Consider the following 18,738-nt stretch of genomic DNA (forward strand, 5'->3'; position numbering starts at 1 on the left):
TACACAGTACATTTTACCTCTAACACGGTAAGGACCTGTTATATGGCCCGTCAGAGCATATAGAGGAGCAACAAGCCAGAGTTCAGTTTTGATAGTTAATCATTTTCCTAGTAGCTTTTACAAAAGATCAGTGTGCAGAAGGCTCTCCACTTACCACATGCATTATGAAGCTAGAGCAGCGTTTCTCCGTTTCCGTTCTGCTGCTACTTTGTCTCACATGGAGTGCAAATGGAGGGAACATTTTGGTGTGGTACACTGAAGGCAGCCACTGGATTAACATGAAGCCTGTGCTGGAGACACTGATCAACAGGGGACACAAGGTGACGGTTTTGGTTCCCAGCACATCGATGTTCATGAACGCCAACGAGCCTTCAAGCTTTGGCTACGAACCCTTCAATGTCTCTGTCCCATTGGAGGAGATGGAGAAGTTTATGGAAGAATTTCTTCACTTTTCAATGTACGAGATGGATCATTTGAGCTACTTGCAGATTTACATCAAATACATGGATCTGATGAGGGTCGACCTGCAGTATTCATTGAAGTACTTGGATGCAGTGCTGAAATCAGAAACAATCATGACGAAGCTGAGAGAGGCAAAATATGACCTTCTCTTTTCTGACCCTATCTATCCGGGTAGTGACTTATTAGCAGATACACTGGGCATTCCCCTGGTCTTGTCTCTGCGATTTTCCTTAGCCCATAACTGGGAGAGATATTGTGCTCAGTTACCAGCTCCACCTTCGTTTGTCCCGGGGGCTATGAGCAAACTGACCGACAAGATGGACTTCTCCGAGAGAGTGTGGAACTTCCTTTTCTATGCGTTGCAAGACCTCGTCATGTATGATGTTTTTTGGAAAGAACTCAATAATTATTACTCTGACTTCAAAGGTGAGCAACTCACACAAGAACCACTGTCTGAAGACACAATTTCTTAGAGACCACATGAAGTTCAAAGATGAAATTGCTAGGGATTCACTGCAGAGATCTGATATTTAGCACTTTGAAATACTTGATAAAGCAACACAAATAAGTTATCCTATCTTTAGAATTCAACATACTTGTAACCAGTAATTGTTACAGTATCAATCATTCTTTCTATGGTGACAGGAACACCTGTGAGTGCTTGTGAGCTGATGGGTAGAGCAGATATCTGGTTGATACGAACCTACTGGGATTTTGATTTCCCTCGTCCTTCACTTCCTAATTTCAAATTTGTTGGTGGAATCCACTGCCGGCCTGCTCAACCTTTGCCAGAGGTAGGACTCTACCCACTATCACAAGCCTATGTATCATTTATGACACCTCCTAAGTATTCCTTGCTAAGCAATAATAAATAAAGCTGCTCAATTGTTTTGAAAATAAGTACATGCTATGTTTGCATTTTTGTAATGTTTCTCTTACTGTTAGGATATGGAGGAGTTTGTGCAAAGTTCTGGTGACGCTGGCATTGTGGTCTTCACTTTGGGATCATTCATCAAGAACATCACTGCAGAGAGAGGAAACGTGATAGCCTCAGCTCTCGCTCAGATCCCACAAAAGGTCAGAGAAAAAGAAACCCAACTTAATTGTGAAGGGAAAGCACATTTGAATGAAATGTTGCTGCTAAAAAAAATGTAGTATCAGGTGATGCTATTTTCAAAAACAAAACTTCTGCACAAACGTGATGGAGTTTTTTGATAAAGAACGTCAAGTTTACAAATTGCTTTTCAAAAATAGGCAATCAAACCAACATTTCCCTAATGGGTTCAAAGTAAGCACAAGAGGCTAGGTTCAATTTAGCAGCAACAAATAATGTGCAGTTCATGTTTACAAAGGTATTTGGAGATGTATTTTTGATAAGGATTACTTTTCTCTGAGGGGTAGACTAGTTTGTAAGGATTTGCATCAACTCAATTGTTTGGTGGCAGGACAGTGCACATGGCGTGGCAAGGTCCATTGTTCTGAGAGTTCACCACAGTTGAGCTGGCTGCCTGTAGTTGCTCTGATGCCTTTGCAGGTAGCTGGGAGTTAAGTAGAGGAGATTCAGATTGTACTGGTTTAATACCCTACAGGATACCAGTATAACAGTAAGAATAAAAATAAAACACAGCAAGGAGAAACAATCGAAAGATGAAAAAATGTTAAGACTGATTGGAAAAGGATTGTCATATATCTATATATATTTCAAGCAAGGACTTTTTAATTATCTGCTGTATAGGACAGTTCGATAAAGTAAACCCCTGAGTTAGTGTTTAAGTGTTTTTACAGGTGCTGTGGAGATACAGTGGAGAAAAACCAGCCAATCTAGGAGCCAACACCAGGATATACAACTGGATCCCTCAGAATGATCTACTGGGTAAGTAAAGTGTTTATAAAAGTTACTGAGCAGGCCTTTGACTATTTTTAATGAAATATATTAGTATTGATGGAAATATTTAATTACTTTTAAGTTTTAAAGTACAATATCCTGAAGCAACATATGGGAGACATTTGTCTTTGGTCAGAGAGCACATTAATTCAGAGACATGATCCTTTCCAACCACTAGACCTTTGTATTATTCATCATGATAAGATACATTTTAAAACAGAAAAAAATATGAAAGCAGGTCCACACAATGTGGTTTAGCAGTTTATGCTCAAAAAGTTATGCCTTGAGATCCACCACCATTTAAGATTACTGTAGTTTAAAGTTTTTAAACTAAGGGTACTTCCTTCATGCAGGAAAAACATGTCCATCAACATTACACAAAAATCAAGGGTTGTTTGATAGTATACAGACAATTACGAGTATACTCTCATCATTTTTCCGTTCACATAAAACCTGCTTAGATGTATTCACAGGTTTACACATGATACTGCAGGTAAAGGGCACTTCAGTACAAATCTCAGGGTAGGGGGTGTTGCTAGAAAATTGATCATGAAATTCAAATCAAACACTGAGAATGTAAATTATTTCCTTTACAAGCCGTACCTGAATTGATGAAGTTGAATATATTTAATCATTTTTTGTACCCCATTAGGTCACCCCAAGACCCGAGCTTTCATTACCCATGGTGGCACAAATGGGATTTATGAGGCAATCTACCACGGTGTTCCCATGGTGGGCCTGCCCATGTTTGCTGACCAGCCAGACAACATGGTTCATGTTGAGGCTAAGGGAGCTGCAATTATCTTAAACGTGAACTTCATGAAGCAAGAGGACCTTACAGATGCAGTCAACACTGTAATAAATAAGAAGTCGTAAGTTCACTTACCTATCTTATTTAAATCAGTTGGTTTGTTTGCCTTAATGGGGGCTTGAACTTAATGATACAGAAGCAAGCATAATGACATGCAATAAAGGAGCCATTATGTAATGCAGTAGGATTGAGTTCACTTAAAGCAGAGTTTAAAGGTCAAAGAGCTGCATTGCTTTTTGCTCTCATAAATTGGTGTAAATGTTCGACTTTTAAATTACATGTAAAAAAAAAAATACTTTTTATCATCATCATCCTTGATGAGGCAAAGAAACTTTAAATGTTAATAGAAAAATGTAGACAACATTTAAAATTACACTTAAAAGTACAATATTTCACCCTAATAATATGCTAGTTTTGTATCACACTAGACCTGTACACTACTGATACAATCAGACAAGTATTATGCAACAGAAAAAAATAAAGGGGCCCGATGTGGAAACTTCATATTTAGATAATTTTCCTCCACAGTTCAAAGGTCAAGGTTTTATTTCTATTACACAGAAACAGATGCACATAGCAATGGTCGGAGCTCAATCCAGTTCAAATTCACAAAATGTGTAAATAAACAAATAATGATGGAATAAAAACAATACGATAGGTAAAGTGTTAACAAAATTATATGAAAGTGGCCCCAAAGGAAGAAATACAACTAAACATTTAGAATATCTGTAATGTCATGTAATTATTTTAAAACTAGAAATTTTTGAATTTAAAGGTGCAAACAGAAAGGCTTTGTAATAGTAGAAATACATGAGTATATGAGTAATGCGATGTTAATTTGCAAAACCAGCATGTAGTTATTTTTACACGGCTGATTTTGGAAAAAAAACAGTAGCAAAATAACAAAATGTCCATAGCAGTTGGCAACTGACAGTTAAAAATAATAGCTTCAAGTACTTGGAAGCTTTTAGATTGCTGCAAACACCAAAGGCTAATCTGCATGCACTGCAGGCATACATATACTGATACAATCAGTAGCGCTACAAGATAAAGCATGAAGGGTCCTTTAGTTCATGGTAAAAAAAGTGCCAAAAGAAGACAGATGCACCCCCACGCTAAGGTACAAATACAATATCTCCCCTGTGCTTACATCTGGCTGAGACAACAACTCCAAATTGTATCAAGAACTGGGAAGACCGGAAGCCAAAGCAACCCTTGCAAAGAATTAAAATGGAAATTTGGAAGAATTACAGGAACGATACTTTGACCTCACTCTCTCTCTGTTTGCAGGTACAAGGAAAATGCCATGCAACTGTCCAGCATTCACCATGACAGACCAATAAGTCCTCGAGATGACGCAGTTTTCTGGATCGAGTACACCATGAGAAACAAAGGGGCCAAGCACCTAAGAGTCCAGGCCCATGAGCTCACCTGGTACCAGTATCACAGTCTGGATGTCCTGGCTTTTCTCCTTTCCATTGTTCTGTTCCTGATACTGATGTTCATCAAGACCTGCAGTTTCTGCTTCCGGAGGTGCTGTGGCAGAAGGGGAATCGCAAAGAGAAAGGCTGAGTGAATGACTGAAGGATGAAAAAAAAAAAGTACTAAAGGTTGTTCTGTTGTCATTAAGTATGCAATGTGATCCCGCCTTTAAAACATTTGGGGCAGAAAATTAAAAACATTCAACTTTTAGGTAACACTGTTGAACTTTTGAGCTATTTAAACAGACTATTGAACCTATTTGTCACAATAAACTCAGGTTCAGTCTGATAACTATTGTTAACCTAAACACACAAAACATATATTTGTTCTCCAATATATTCTCTCCAATCTTAGGCAATTTACTTGTTTGAGTTTTAATAACCAATGTCTGAAGCAATCACTACAATTGCTAACAGGTGCACAGTCATTTGCATATGTGCACCTGCACCAAATTTGATATTAAACACTGAATGTTCATTGGCTCAGAAGATTAAAAAAACAAAAAACAAAGGGAGTGCAGTCATTTCTTTTATTTGGATAATACTGATGACATCACAGCCTCTTTAGGTTTTTTAATACAGTTATACCACATATATTACGACAGATATAGACACATGGGCTGCAAATACAAATTTAACAAACAAAATCCTGTATTAACATTTATCAGTGATGTAATGAAACTAAAAGAAAAAACAGCCCTCTTATGTCATCAATAAAGTTAACTGAGAAATACAAAACTAAATGTGACATTCAAACGCTCCAACAGCTTGTGTTTTATTCCATTTATGGGCGGGGAGAAGAATGTTTTATTAAATCATTTTTTCAGTTTTCCATCTTCTTTGACCTTCCATAGCATAAGCTCCATGCAGGCAGCAGCATCTTCTGCAGTGTCATGGCCATACACTGGGAGAAACATTGATAGGGTATATTATGGTACATGTACACACTGGCACAACATGCATTGAATACAGTATTGCACATAATAGTCTATTATTGATCATGCTCAAATGTAGCAGTCTGCTTATTATCTATTTCTGCATTAAACACATTTTATTCTGATCTATAATGCAGTTTAAACTTAATGACACCAGATGAAATGACGGTGAAACATTTATTCGGTGGTTGTAGTTATCCATGTTGACCCACCACTCTGTTGGATGATCCTCCTGAGATGTTCAGCAGTGAGATTGTTGAGGGTTAGCTTGTGAGGGGGGCCCAGGCGGTGGGGGAAGACCACTGATGTGTCCACCACTGTCCCATGATGCAACTACAGTAAATGGAGAGATATCTACTGGTAAGGCTTTCTTAATGGGTGTAGGTCCCTGGATAAAGTAAAAGCAACTTGATAATCATACAATTGAGGTAAAAGCAAACGCAGACATGGTCATGTCAACTGCTTTATAAACTAAGTATCCCCTTTAAACATTTCACCACAATTTCTGTTGTGTGTAATTTCACACTGTACTATTATTTAAATATGATTTTTCTTATATTACCTAAAACCTCCCAGTCACCAAACCCCATTAACAGCTGAACAATAAATAAAACAAATAAAAAAATAAAAAAGGTCCAACTTCACCACTTTCATCTGTAAAATTTTGTTAGCTATAGATGGAGAACAAGTTTAAACCAAGTATTTAACCATTTAAACCAACCTTAACATTGATATACTCCTCTTTAACATGAAAAAGGCTTTTTGCTGTATGATTATGTTTGCCATGTTGAGAGGGAATGGCTTATTGTTCCAAACCTTTTTTTTTCTTTTCGCAAACACTCGCAGCTTAGTTCTGATCCTCCCGTGCATGCCGTTCAATCATAGTTTAGTGAGGCCTGCGATAATAACTTAACGAATAATATTGGAAAAAGGCGAAAGCAATCACCTTCAAGGCACAGAGGTCTGTTTCCATGCCATGTCCAATCAGAATGGTGTCGGCTTTTATGAAGCTCAATAAGGCCTCCTGCACCTCTCTGAGGGAGGTGTGGTTACCCGTCACATCATTCTCACTGATACCTGAAAACCTTGATAAGTAAATAGTCACATGGGTTATTGACAGAGTAATTAGCTGATCAAATATACACAGATAGAGCTTTCACTAAAACCATGTATCAGTTTTGGGTTGTTACCAGAACTCAGGCAGAGTAAAGTAGGTAAAAAAAAGGCTTTCAAGAATCAGATACGATTACCTGGTGTTATAGTCGATGACCTCATTATCAGGTCTGACGAAGGTGTCATAGATGACTTCCAGACTCGAGTTCACCACAGTCACTCTGGACAGCTCCAGACCATGAATGGTGTAACACTATGAAGACAAGAATGTGTTACAATATGCAGCACGGGCCCTTCATTGCTAGTCAAGGTCATCCATCTAGATCTGTTTTAAGGCAGGATGTGTTCATATCTGTTCCTCTATGAAAGCAGTATTGTCTGTTATCGGGTATAGCATTCCTGTGGTACTTCCAATGAAGTGCTAGTCAGAGTTTCTGTGGTCGTAGTTTTAATCATGGCCTCTAATAAAACAAGTTGTGGTATAGTTGGGGTTTTCTGCTCAACAAGGTGATACTTTCTTGAAGGCTGACATCACCATTTCACAATCCAAGGAATAGACCCCAGGACAGCTCCTGTCTGAAGATTTTCTTGGGATGGTTGTCACAAATCCATCCAGGCTGAGGGAATCATGGACATGCAACTGTTTAAGAAATGACAAAAATGTAAGTATAACCTTTTAAAATTTGTGCAGGACTTAAGAGAATATAAATGAGGAATAGTATGTATTTTCATACCTTAAACACCTGACATCCAGGTGCTCCCATGACTCCCTCACAGCAGCTGTAGCGGGTTTCTACTCCACCTGGCACTGTTTGTATTTTTGAAAAGTATACAACGATCTGAAGGAAGTCTTTCAGCACTTTGGCACACTTAGCGTGTTTATTTTGTATTTCTGAAGTTTAACCATGTAGTGTGCTTACCTTTATTCTTGACACCTTTCCCATAGTGGTAATTACACTCCTCCTTACGAACGTGTTTGCCCGTTTGGCTCACAGAGTATGTAGCCCCACATCGACAGCAGATCCTCTTGAGGGCTTTAACCAACAAAAAACAGGCAAAAGCACATCATCAAATATGACTGGGCTGAGAAAAGAAACTGTCATTGTACACAACCTAAGTCAAGTGTGCCCTCTAGTGACAAGGACAGCATTGTTTCACTGCAGCATTCTGTTTCCACTTACGGTCTGTGTTTACTTTCTTGGGGTCAGCAAAAAGAACAGCACAACCTGGCTTCTCAGGGTGGTGGACAGGATAGTTGCTCTCAATCATCTTGTCTTCCATCATAAGATAGTCCTTTAAACTCTCATAAAATGGCATATCATCTGCTGAAAAAATTAATTGCATGAAACTCAGAGCTGACAAAGTAGTTCAATAAACTACAAAAACATATTCTTACCATTTCCTTCAAACTTCTCAACGGTAAGTGGAATGTTGCCTTTGCGTCTTTGGGTGCTGACCACAGTTGGATCTGATAAAAATAAAGCTTAATTCTTTACTGTTATTAGCACATTTAACAAAGAACAGTGCAGATTTTCCCCCCCGAGGTCCACACCTTTAGCAGCAGCAGCACTTTGGTTCTTCAGCCTCTTCAAAGCATTCACTGCAACACTCAGATATTTGATTTTGTTCACACTGCGATTATACAAAGTCTTCTCTTCAGCGAGGGCCTATCAAAAATATCGATATAAGAAAATCAGTAGCAGGAAGTTTGTCAGTGAGGATTACATCAATTGGCACCTCACCTTTTCAAATGCATCATTGACATTGGCTGATGTTTTGAGGAACTCCTCTGTAAACATGTTAACATAACGTTGTCTGATGTCATGGGGCACTTTGTCTTTGGGGGCCCCACACTGCTGCTTCAGTTTACGTTTAGTAGGAACTGGCTGGAACGAATAAATTCATTATCAATAAATGAAAAACAATAAAACCAAAATTGTATTACATTTAGTGTATACAGAGCCAGCTTTTGGCATCTCACCTTGACAGTGGAATGGACAGCAGCTTTAGGAGCAGAAGCTGCTGGACTTGAATGTGCTAATGCAAAGTTGAATGTTGGTTTGCGCGCCTGTGCAGGGATGAGCATAGGTGCTGTTGTGCTGTATCTATGCACATGGGTAAGTCCAGGTGGCAGATATGTGTGTTTAACCGTTACAGGGTTTGTATACACTTGAGTGATTGGAGTTAGCACTGAAGTAACTTGGCTGGAACTGGAAGTCACGGGCAGGGGGAAGGCGCCTTCAGGAAGGATCAACTGCAGGTTGTTTCCGACATTTATCATGGCTGTTCCCAAAGGTATGTAGTTTATGTAAGCTTAGGGATAAAACAAATCAATGCAGATGTGATGCATTCAGTATATTACACAAAAATACACAAGAATAAACTGACTTGAAGAGTTTAAGATTTCTGCATGTAGATGTATGTATACTTTAAATATGAAAACTAACATAAAGTGTTATATATTAATAAAGGGTTCAACTTTTAATGAGACAATAATGGCCATAGATTTCAATATATTTGTTTTAATATGTTTATGTAAACATTTCCAATATTTTAAATAACTTTTTTTATTTGGACTTATTAATGTAAACATCTTGCCATCTTAAAAAAAACAAAATATATTTTGTGGACTACAACCAAAGATTACTTACCATTTTGGACAGGAGCAGACTGTAAGTTCTCAGGAGTTTGAGTGGAAGGAGAAGGCGTACTCTGGGTCTCTGATGTCCTCTGACAGGCAGAGGAAACAAAAGCCTGACCACCTTTAAGCGAAGCAGTCAGAATCGAGGCTCTCTGCTGTACCTGCTGGATCTTGGCAGTGATTGACGGCTGGGGGGCGAATCCGGACACCACAGGCCCACGCAAAGGAACCAGCACCTGAGGCTGAGGTCTGCTCTTAGCTGCTGGCTGCTCAAAGTTGCAAGATTATCAAAAAAGGTTTGCTCATTTCTACAATATAAAGGAGTTAGTGGCCTAGAGCAAAAAAAAAACTGATGTTCTTAAATTTGTCCATATTGTTAAAAGGCACAAAAAAATCTAAGTTATAAAAAATGCTCTTCCATTTTCTACATGGGTGCATACAATAGATTCATCAATTTGACAATCATCTTAACTTAACATGGAAATGAGAGTGCTTTATTTATATGAATCATTTAAAAAATATTTTGCCTTTAAATATTTGATTGGAACAAAGACCTCCAGTGCACATCGTTAAGACTGAAAAAAACCCCTGAACTGCTCATAAAAAAGGAGTGCCTCCCAATATACAGATTTAGGATTAGCTGTCATTTTTGCATAAATGAAAGTGGCTTGTACCTCTACATGTTTGGCTTCATGAGCCACCCTCTTCTTTCCTGCCAATGCTGGTGGTTTGACATTTAACATTGGCTTATCCACATCCATATCTCCAACCTGAAAGTGACAATGACAGGGGGAAAAAAAATGTGAACACTTGGAGACCTCTTTATCTTAGATATAAAAGGGATGTACAGCGTACTTACAGAAACATCAGGGTGCTCTTCACTTCCATTATCCTTGTTTGCTTCCATGAAGATCCTGTAACATTCCTCCATTGGGTCATCGTCTGAGAGCTCTATTTCTGAGTAGTTGAGCTCATCGTCGTTATCAGAGTAGGAATCAATGATTATAACTTCTTCACCATCTGCCATCATAGAGGGTTGCTCAATTGATTCTGAAGAAATGTGCCCGGCCTGAGCATTGCTGCTGCCTGACGCTGGTTGTACTGGATCCACGTATCTTTCAAGTGGAGGATGATCATCCAGAGTTTTACCTTGCATCAGCCCGAGTGTTTTGTTTGATGTTTTCTGGCTGTGTGGACGCAGTGTTGGTAAAATATTTGCTGAAGCCCAATGGTCACTAACTCTGTTCTGAGCTGGCTGCTCTGTTGTCTGGGCTTGATTGGCATGGTGCCTGTTCTGTTCTTCTGAGTAAATCTCAGGAGCTTGATAAAAAAGGGAATTCTTTGAATGATAATTATAAGGCTGCAGTGGATTCATGTTCTCAACACTATGGGACGGCTCACGCTGTGGTACTTTATTTTTTATAACCACCAGTTTGCTCTGGTTTGGATCTTGCTTGTCTGTGGTTGCAGGAGGATCTGCAGGTTCAGGACTTTTAAGTGTTTCAGTGGAATGAAAATTAGTATTCTTACGACTCTCTCGTTCCAGGACGTCTAAACATTTAGTCAAGTCAAAACCACTTCCATTGACAAGCACATTTTCACATTCTTTGTTCTCATAAAAATGAGACAGACTTTTTTCAGTATTGATTTTGTTTTCAGTAACACAGTTAATGTGAACTCTATCTTTTAGCTTTAATGCAGGTTTGGATGCAGCATGGAACGCCTCAATTTTTGAAACTTGCAGCGGTAGAGAATCAAGTAAAATTAGTGGAGCTTTAACCTCCTGAAATTCCTCCACTGTATCCTCAAGGGATTTTTCAGCAACAGAATTTTCAGATTTCCCTGTCTCCCCGTCAGGCAAGGGAGGAATGTCAATGATCAGTTCACTGTCTTCGTAAGAGTCATCGTGTCTATCTGGAGATGGCGATCGGGAGAGTGGAGCCTGATACTTGAGTGTCTGCTTTTGGTCAGAATGACAAGCATTTCTTCCTCTTTTCAAACCTTTTCCGTCTTTCTCCTTCTGCTCTTTTTCTGATGAGCTGCAAGGCCGCAAGTTAGCAGAAAAGTTTGACAGTGGGTCATACTCCAAATCAGTCCTTGGTTTCGAGTTGTCAACTACATACTTCCTTGCTCGGGAGTTGGTCTTTCTTAAGTTTGTACATGAAGACAGACAATATGGCTCTTTGTCTATGTTTTTGCCTGTTGTCTCATACGTGGAAACAGAGACACTAGGCACCAAGTTTCTCCTGTCCACCTGTACAGTTTGGTAGTGGGTCAATCGTCGTTGCTCCTGCTCGACCTCATGTTTGACAGATTCAATCTCCTTGTTGATCTTCGCCAGCTGCTGGAGGCAGTCATCTTTTTGGTCATTTATTGGTGCGCCACTGACATCATATGGATAGCCATCTTGGACTCCTGTTGAAAATTAATGAATATATTTATTTATATAAACGTCTTAACATTTGTCACATGGTGGGAAATAATACAGGGTGAACATGGATCAAATACAAATAAGCTGTGCCAAGTGTTGGTGTAGCTGTCTGTAGCTCAGTGTTAACTTATGTGTTTTGATTTGTTTTAAAGAAACTGAATGAATCTTTCGTTTTAATGTTCTTACATTGAAAATTTCCCCTTGAGACAAGAATAAAGTATTTTCATTAGTGTCCCAAACCAGCACTGACAAAAAGAAGCCAATTAAAGTAATTAATTTGAACACGGCATAACCCATTATAACCATGACCTGCTGAACGATTCTCCAAGAGTATAACGTTAAATGTTTGGGACAACTTTCATAAAAAGGCATCATTTATGTAGAGTTTAAGTCTTACCAATTAGCTGTCACGTTTTAAAACAATGTAAAACTAATTAAATGAAGCTTCACATTGTTTGAAACGAACAAAGTACATTGACATTAAAACAAGCTAAACAATGCATACGCAAAAAACAGTCAAGGCAACCTCACTTGGCCAGCATACATGAAGTACCTGCGAAGTCAACTCTGGAGGATTTAAAGGAGGAACCGAACATGTCCCGCAACTCTGCATGTTTGTAGAAACAGTGAGGCCGCTCACAATCCCCACGTTTAGTGAAAGGACAATTTATATCACCAAAAAGACCGGACGAAGGAAACATCAGCAAAACTCGGCTTCTCACGACGCGAGAGACCGTCTAGTTCAATTAAGAGTCGACCAACAGGTGAGGGCTCTGACGAAACCTAATGTGACGTCAGTCCCCCTTAAATAGGCTCTGCTCATGGCGCGAGACATACATGTTATTTATTAAATAAATATTTACCCTAAATTTATGTTTCCATTTTCGGAAAGAACTCAATTTACACCGAAATAAAAAGTGAAAATGTTTGCCTAAGCACTTGATTGACGCTGTTGTATCGCAGTTATACATCCATGTCGGCAGATGGCACAACAGCACAAACCTGGACCTGACTACCATGAAAAGAAAATATTCACTCTCAGGAGCACTTTTGCCTTCCTTTATCTCAGAAACAGCTGCCTTATCTGTTTTATCAAAAATATACTAAATATTCATAACACAAATGGATACGAGCGAGGATGAGATAGAGGAGGATGAAAACGAGTGGAAGACCAGTTTCGTAGATTCAGTCCCACTAAGCCCCGCTCCTGCTTCTGGTAGAGTATCTGTCTAAAGTTGTTTCCTTACAACACATCATGACTGTCAGCTGTGCACACGTGCCAGATGGTAAATATTTCAAGATTAATCTCAGTTTCAGGTCCGAGCCTACAGAAGACCCTAGGACCAACGCCTGCACACAGAGTTATTTTGCATTTTGACCTAGATTGCTTCTATGCTCAAGTGGAAATGATCAGAAACCCAGCACTGAGAGAAGTCCCTTTAGGTACGTTCACTACTTCACTCTAAGGTGGGAGGGTAAAAGTGCACCCTCAGATTCTGTTTCTGGACAAAAAGAAGAGGATTTCTAACGGGTTTGATGTTGATGTTTCTTATATCACCAGGTATCCAACAGAAATACATCATAGTCACCTGTAACTATGTTGCAAGAGAGCAAGGTGTCACCAAGCTGATGTCTGTGACAGCTGCTAAGGAGAAATGTCCTCAGCTGGTGCTGGTTAAAGGAGAAGATCTGACACATTACAGAGAAATATCCTACAAAATGACCGGTAGGCAGGAGTAGTACATCACAAAACGATGCCCCCTTTTGTATTAATCATAATTGAGTAATATCCTAGATTTCAAGCGTAACTCACAGAGCAGTCCATGCTTTACTTTCCCACTCTTGTCTGAAAGTATAATTTAACTGACATCATGTGTATTTGCTCTTTCTGTTCTCTTCATATATTACCTTTTCTTTTCCTTCATACAGAGCTGCTGATGTCCTACTGCCCACTGGTAGAGAGGCTTGGATTTGATGAAAACTTCATGGATATCTCGTCGATGGTTGAGAATAGGCTTGCACAGACACCAGGGACTGATGCAGTTTCATTCAAAGGGCACGTCTTCAACCATTTAAGTAAGTCATATTTGTGCAGCTGCCGTTAAAGTGTGAACATCTGGTCAGTGGAAACCAGGATATGAGTTGTGAAAGAGACGCAGAAGCTAACACCTCTGAAGCATTTGCATTGCACTTTCAATTCCCCAGAACATGAAAAAACAAAGGTTAAGACTCTCTTGTAGAATCTCAGGTTATCAAAAACCTTGATGAATATATGTTTGCTTTTTGGTTTTTTTTTCCTGCTAAGCTGCTGATGTGGATTGTGGTGATCATACAAGGCTGGCTTTAGGTTCACACATTGCAGCCGAGTTGAGAGAAGCAGTCCACAGCAAACTGGGACTGACTGGATGTGCTGGTATAGCCACAAATAAGCTACTGGCCAAACTGGTGTCAGGCACCTTCAAACCCAATCAGCAAACCACCCTCCTGCCAGAGAATATCAGTGACATCATGGGCAGTCTCAGCGGTCTTCGTAAAGTACCAGGTAAAGAGGTTTAGTAAATGTAAAGCTCTTTATTCATCACTTGGATCATTCTGTATCTCGTAGCTGTGAACAGAAATAATCACAGGTGTATAATTACAGGTAAAGATTGAGTTTGAACAACAGTCATTTTCTATTCTATTCTGATTATTATACATTTGTGTAACTACCGGAAAAAAAATCCAAGTTTCAGCCATAGTTCAGTATTTTTATCTGAAAGCTTTGTATAGGGATATGACACTCGTATCTAGTATATCTGTTGATACATGTTTGGTTCCTCTCTGTATTTTTAGGGGTGGGTCACCAAACCGCTAAAAGACTTCAAGCCCTGGGATTGGTCAGTGTGAAAGACCTGCAGCTCTTCCCATTGAGTGACTTGGTGAAAGAGTTTGGGGCCTCCAGTGCTCAGCGGTTAAAGAATCTGTCTCTCGGTGTTGATGACTCACCTGTCACCCCAACTGGGGCCCCCCAGGTAGGCAAGGATATCCCTAAATTGAACAAGGTTTTAGTAAAGTCATAGTCTCATTCTCCTAAAAACATTTCTGCTAAGCAGATAAGAAAGCTGTTGTTCACAGATTCATAGTTTATACAGTCAAACAATGGAAAATCGTCAGCTGTGAGGCACCAATCCAAGATGTCATTAGATCTTCTGTACTACATTTTATGTCTGTGTCTTTTCTTTGTGGAATTTGGATTGCTAAAGGGAGTTTTCAGTATTTTTTCTTAGAAGAAAGAATATTTTCAGCAATAACATGTATGGAACTTATCTTATCCCGTAAGTAAATAAAAAAACAGATATAAGAGGACTGTTTTTGGAAGAAGGAAAAAAAACATTTTAAGCCCACAAGTAGCTCACTGTAGAGGCTGTAGGTGCCTCTTGGCAAATATATGTTTGTTTTTACTCGCAAACATAATGTCCATTGTGTAAAAAAACAAATGCATTGGTAGTGAATACATTTACATTAGGCTACAGTATTTAAATTTGTATTTAGAACATTCAAATCAATCTTTCTATTCAGAATCAGTGGTGTTATTACTCTGGATAATTCCCAGATAATCTACTTCATTACTAAAGTTTTATGACAGAAGATGAGTATGTGTCCTCCTAAATTTAACAATAAGTCATAATTTAGGTAACATGCGAAAAACGCATGTATTGTCTTGATCAAAAGCTATATAAGATCTGGAACATCTGAAATGTTACATGTTACAAAATATTTTCCCCTAATTATCATCCTCTGTGCGTTTCAGTCTCTCAGTGACGAAGACTCCTTCAAGAAAATGTCATCAACCAAAGAGGTTTTGGAAAAGATACAAGAACTTCTGAGCAGTCTTGTAGAGAGGTGACGACTTATTTAAAGATTTATATTTTGGGGGCTTTTTCTGCCTTTTATTGGAGAGATAGGACAGTGGATAGAGATGGAAATCAGGGAGAGAGAGTGGGGATTGACATGCGGGGAAGGAGCCACAGGTTGGCTTTCAACCCGGGCCGCCCGCGTTGAGGACTACAGCTTCCATACATGGGACGCGCGCACTAACCACTGCGCCACCAGCGCCTCTTACCCAGTTATTTAAGAACCTTTCTCCTTGTGGTGTTTTTTTACTCAATCACTGAATTACACCTTCCCTGTCTGCGCAGGATGCACAAAGATGGCAGGCAGCCTCAAACCTTTAGGCTCACCATTCGCAAATACTCAGCGACCAACAAGTGGTTCAGTCGAGAGAGTCGGCAGTGTCCAATCCCAAACCACATCGGACAGAAGATCTGCTCTGGTAAGTTTGTGAGCCAAGTCTGACACTCTGTGTCCAACCTGCATCAGCTCAGGATGAAATATTGAATTGCTTTATTTGTGTTTCTGGTCTAGGAACAAGAAAACATGTCACTGTGAAATAATTTTTAAGGGTGTGTCAGTCAAAACCTGTGACAAAAATCTGTGACAATTCTCAGTCATCCAGGTCATATGTTGTTTTTTTTTTGGCTATTTATACATTTATTTAGAGACAGGACAGTAGATAGAGTCAGAAACCGAGGTGAGAGAGAGCGAGGATTGAAATGAGGGAAGGAGCCACAGGTCGGATTCAGACTGCCCGCTTTGAGGGACTATAGCCTCTGTACATGGAGTGTGCGTGCACACTAACCACTTAACTACAGCCGCCCCTGTCCAGGTCATATCTGAAAGTTCAGATGTATCATATACAGAAAGGTTTTGGTAATGACACCCTTTACCTCTTATACTGGCTGTGATTCAAATAGAAAGTCTAAAATGGAATCTTTATTGGTATGTAACTTTTTTTTTTACATTTTTTTAACAGTCTCTCTAAAAATGTATCTCTGGTCAAATAGGATAAATTGAATTGTCTGCATTTCCAGCCGTCCAAAACTGCCATTTAAGCATCTCTGTCTCTTTTGTTTTTGTAGGCTGCTGTGATGATGCTGTGGTCCAGCTGCTCTCGCTGGCCTTGAAGCTCTTCCATAAGATGGTGGAAAGCAGCACGGCCTTCCACCTCACCCTCCTAAATGTTTGCTTCAGTAACCTGCAGACCAGAGAGGCAGCCACCAGCGGGAAGGGCTCCATAGCACATTTCTTCACACACAGCACGTCTCCCAGGAAAACACAAAGCATCTCTTCACAAAGCCAGGTAGTACAGTAACGTCATGTTTAAATGTCTTTTCATGACCACTTCGATCATCCTAGCCTCAAGTTATTCATACTTTCATTTTTTCATGACGTTGTTATTATCTCATAACAGCGTAACCTTCATGTGTTATAGTTGGTAAAGGTCAAACACAAGTTGCTCCATTCTTCTTTATACTGAAGATACCTTTCAGCCATCTTTCTTCCATAATTGCAGTTTTGTAATATCCGTGTCATCTCCCTTTCTAAGAAGTAGTGTGTTAGTGCTGGATTTCCTGAAGGAATTTTTTTTTGCTCCTCCAGCAGGATGATTCCTCTCAAACTGGGGAGAGTCTCTGCACGGATCATCAGTTCATTACTCAACAAACCTCACAGAAGACCAAGCTCACACAAAGCCCTCGTAGCCCTGGGGCAGCTTTACATGGCTTTAAAAGAAAACAGAGCTCTGTTGTTGCTGAAGAAGGCCCTCCTCCTCCTCAAAAAGTGTTCTGCAGCACGGCCAGTTCAGACTGCGGTGAAACAAATAACAAGACGACACAGCGATTGCCCCCAAATGTTGACCCCGAAGTGTTCAGGCTTCTCCCTGAGGACATCCAGAAGGAGCTTTTGTCTCCTGTCTACACAAACTCTCTCGTCAACACTTCAACAAGCTCAGCCACAGAAGCTGAAGTCTCCCACACAAGAGAAAACAAGACTTCACTTTTATTTACAGGCGCCCGAAATATTGAGGACATAAAAGAGACTGTGGATCCGTGTAACTTAACGACTGTAAAACACCAAAGTGCTGCAGGCCAGAGCTTATTTCCAGGAGATAACGTCATGAAAGAGGGGAGACTATCATTCTCCCGGTCTTCTGACTGCAAGTTTCCAGGAAATGTTGACCCTAAGGTGTTTTCTGAGCTACCTCCGGATGTTCAGGCCGAGCTGATGGCTGAATGGAAGCAACAGAAGCCGCTCCTGAAGGATCCCTCATCCAGGAAACCTGGAAGGAGCTTAATGACAAAAGACAAAAAAGCTGCAGGAAAAAGCAGTCAGACTAACAATCTGTTCAAGTATTTCAAACCCAGTTAGACGTTTTATTTTGTTATTAGTTACCTCAAGGAAAATGTTGTTGTCATGTGATACACAAAGGAAGTGAACGAGAGAAAACCAAGCTATAAAATAAGTCTCGAGAAATGAACGATTTATTTTACACATCTGTTAAATAAATCCATAAAGTCACTACATTACTGATACATTAATAAGTTACCATGGCGTTTTTCATGAATATATTGATCATATATTTGTTTGGTAATCTTTCAATAATCATTTTGATCAACCTTTAAAATAAAGCAATTAAAATAGATTTATTAGTCTCATTTCAAAGTTGACATATCCTTTGTATTGTTTTATTACATAAGATCTTATTCAGATCATTTTCATGACACCTGATGTTCTACATAAACAAAAAGTTAACTTTTGGAGTTTGCTTTTCTGATTTTTTTTTTGTCCACTCTTTGTTGGTGTCAGGTTCCTTTTTGGAATAAAGAACACATTTGTTTAAAAGTGCTCTATTTGATGATGCTTTGAGAGTCTTTCTATGAATACACCAATTACCTGATGTGACCTTTTTTGTGTCTCCCCTTTTATACGTTGAGAAAGGAAAAGTAAATTGGGCGAAACAAATTCCACAATCTTAAGCAGACCTAAATAAAGTCTTTAGGTTCATTGTTTCCATGTTGTTTTCAGATTGTTTAGAGAAGCAGGATTATTTCTCTGAGCCTCGAAGTGGAGAATGTTGCCTGGTTGGATGATTTCCACACAA

The 18,738-nt window shown here is 39.4% G+C and overlaps 3 protein-coding genes across 4 annotated transcripts; 2 read left to right on the plus strand and 1 right to left on the minus strand.

Annotated features, from left to right (window-relative positions):
- Window positions 1-119: 119 nt before the first annotated feature.
- LOC109991619 (UDP-glucuronosyltransferase 2A1) lies at window positions 120-5,471 on the plus strand. The gene is made up of 6 exons (XM_020643947.3): window positions 120-888; window positions 1,108-1,256; window positions 1,408-1,539; window positions 2,248-2,335; window positions 3,000-3,219; window positions 4,449-5,471. Exons 1-6 carry the CDS (start codon window positions 165-167, stop codon window positions 4,732-4,734), a joined length of 1,599 nt encoding a protein of 532 aa, XP_020499603.1. The 5' UTR covers window positions 120-164; the 3' UTR covers window positions 4,735-5,471.
- On the minus strand, window positions 5,156-12,535 carry zgc:152968 (uncharacterized protein LOC564848 homolog). Of its 2 annotated transcripts, none has more exons than XM_065948376.1 (16): window positions 12,313-12,535; window positions 10,188-11,743; window positions 10,003-10,098; window positions 9,339-9,594; window positions 8,669-9,000; window positions 8,430-8,573; window positions 8,240-8,354; window positions 8,084-8,155; window positions 7,869-8,009; window positions 7,608-7,721; window positions 7,422-7,495; window positions 7,223-7,327; window positions 6,825-6,940; window positions 6,521-6,659; window positions 5,787-5,907; window positions 5,156-5,543 (listed from the first exon to the last, which is right to left on the minus strand). In XM_065948376.1, exons 1-16 carry the CDS (start codon window positions 12,458-12,460, stop codon window positions 5,455-5,457), a joined length of 3,618 nt encoding a protein of 1,205 aa, XP_065804448.1. In that variant the 5' UTR covers window positions 12,461-12,535; the 3' UTR covers window positions 5,156-5,454. The 2 variants fall into 2 exon arrangements, with proteins under 2 accessions (XP_065804448.1, XP_065804443.1); XM_065948371.1 differs by having other exon boundaries at window positions 7,869-8,012.
- Window positions 12,536-12,767: 232 nt separating this feature from the next.
- Window positions 12,768-18,482, plus strand: poli (polymerase (DNA directed) iota). Its single transcript, XM_065948379.1, has 10 exons — window positions 12,768-12,975; window positions 13,071-13,202; window positions 13,321-13,485; window positions 13,689-13,835; window positions 14,065-14,301; window positions 14,592-14,770; window positions 15,550-15,641; window positions 15,938-16,071; window positions 16,718-16,938; window positions 17,238-18,482. Exons 1-10 carry the CDS (start codon window positions 12,882-12,884, stop codon window positions 18,003-18,005), a joined length of 2,169 nt encoding a protein of 722 aa, XP_065804451.1. The 5' UTR covers window positions 12,768-12,881; the 3' UTR covers window positions 18,006-18,482.
- The last annotated feature ends 256 nt before the right edge of the window (window positions 18,483-18,738 follow it).

Source organism: Labrus bergylta, chromosome 2 (assembly GCF_963930695.1).
Source record: "Labrus bergylta chromosome 2, fLabBer1.1, whole genome shotgun sequence".
Lineage (NCBI taxonomy): Eukaryota > Metazoa > Chordata > Actinopteri > Labriformes > Labridae > Labrus > Labrus bergylta.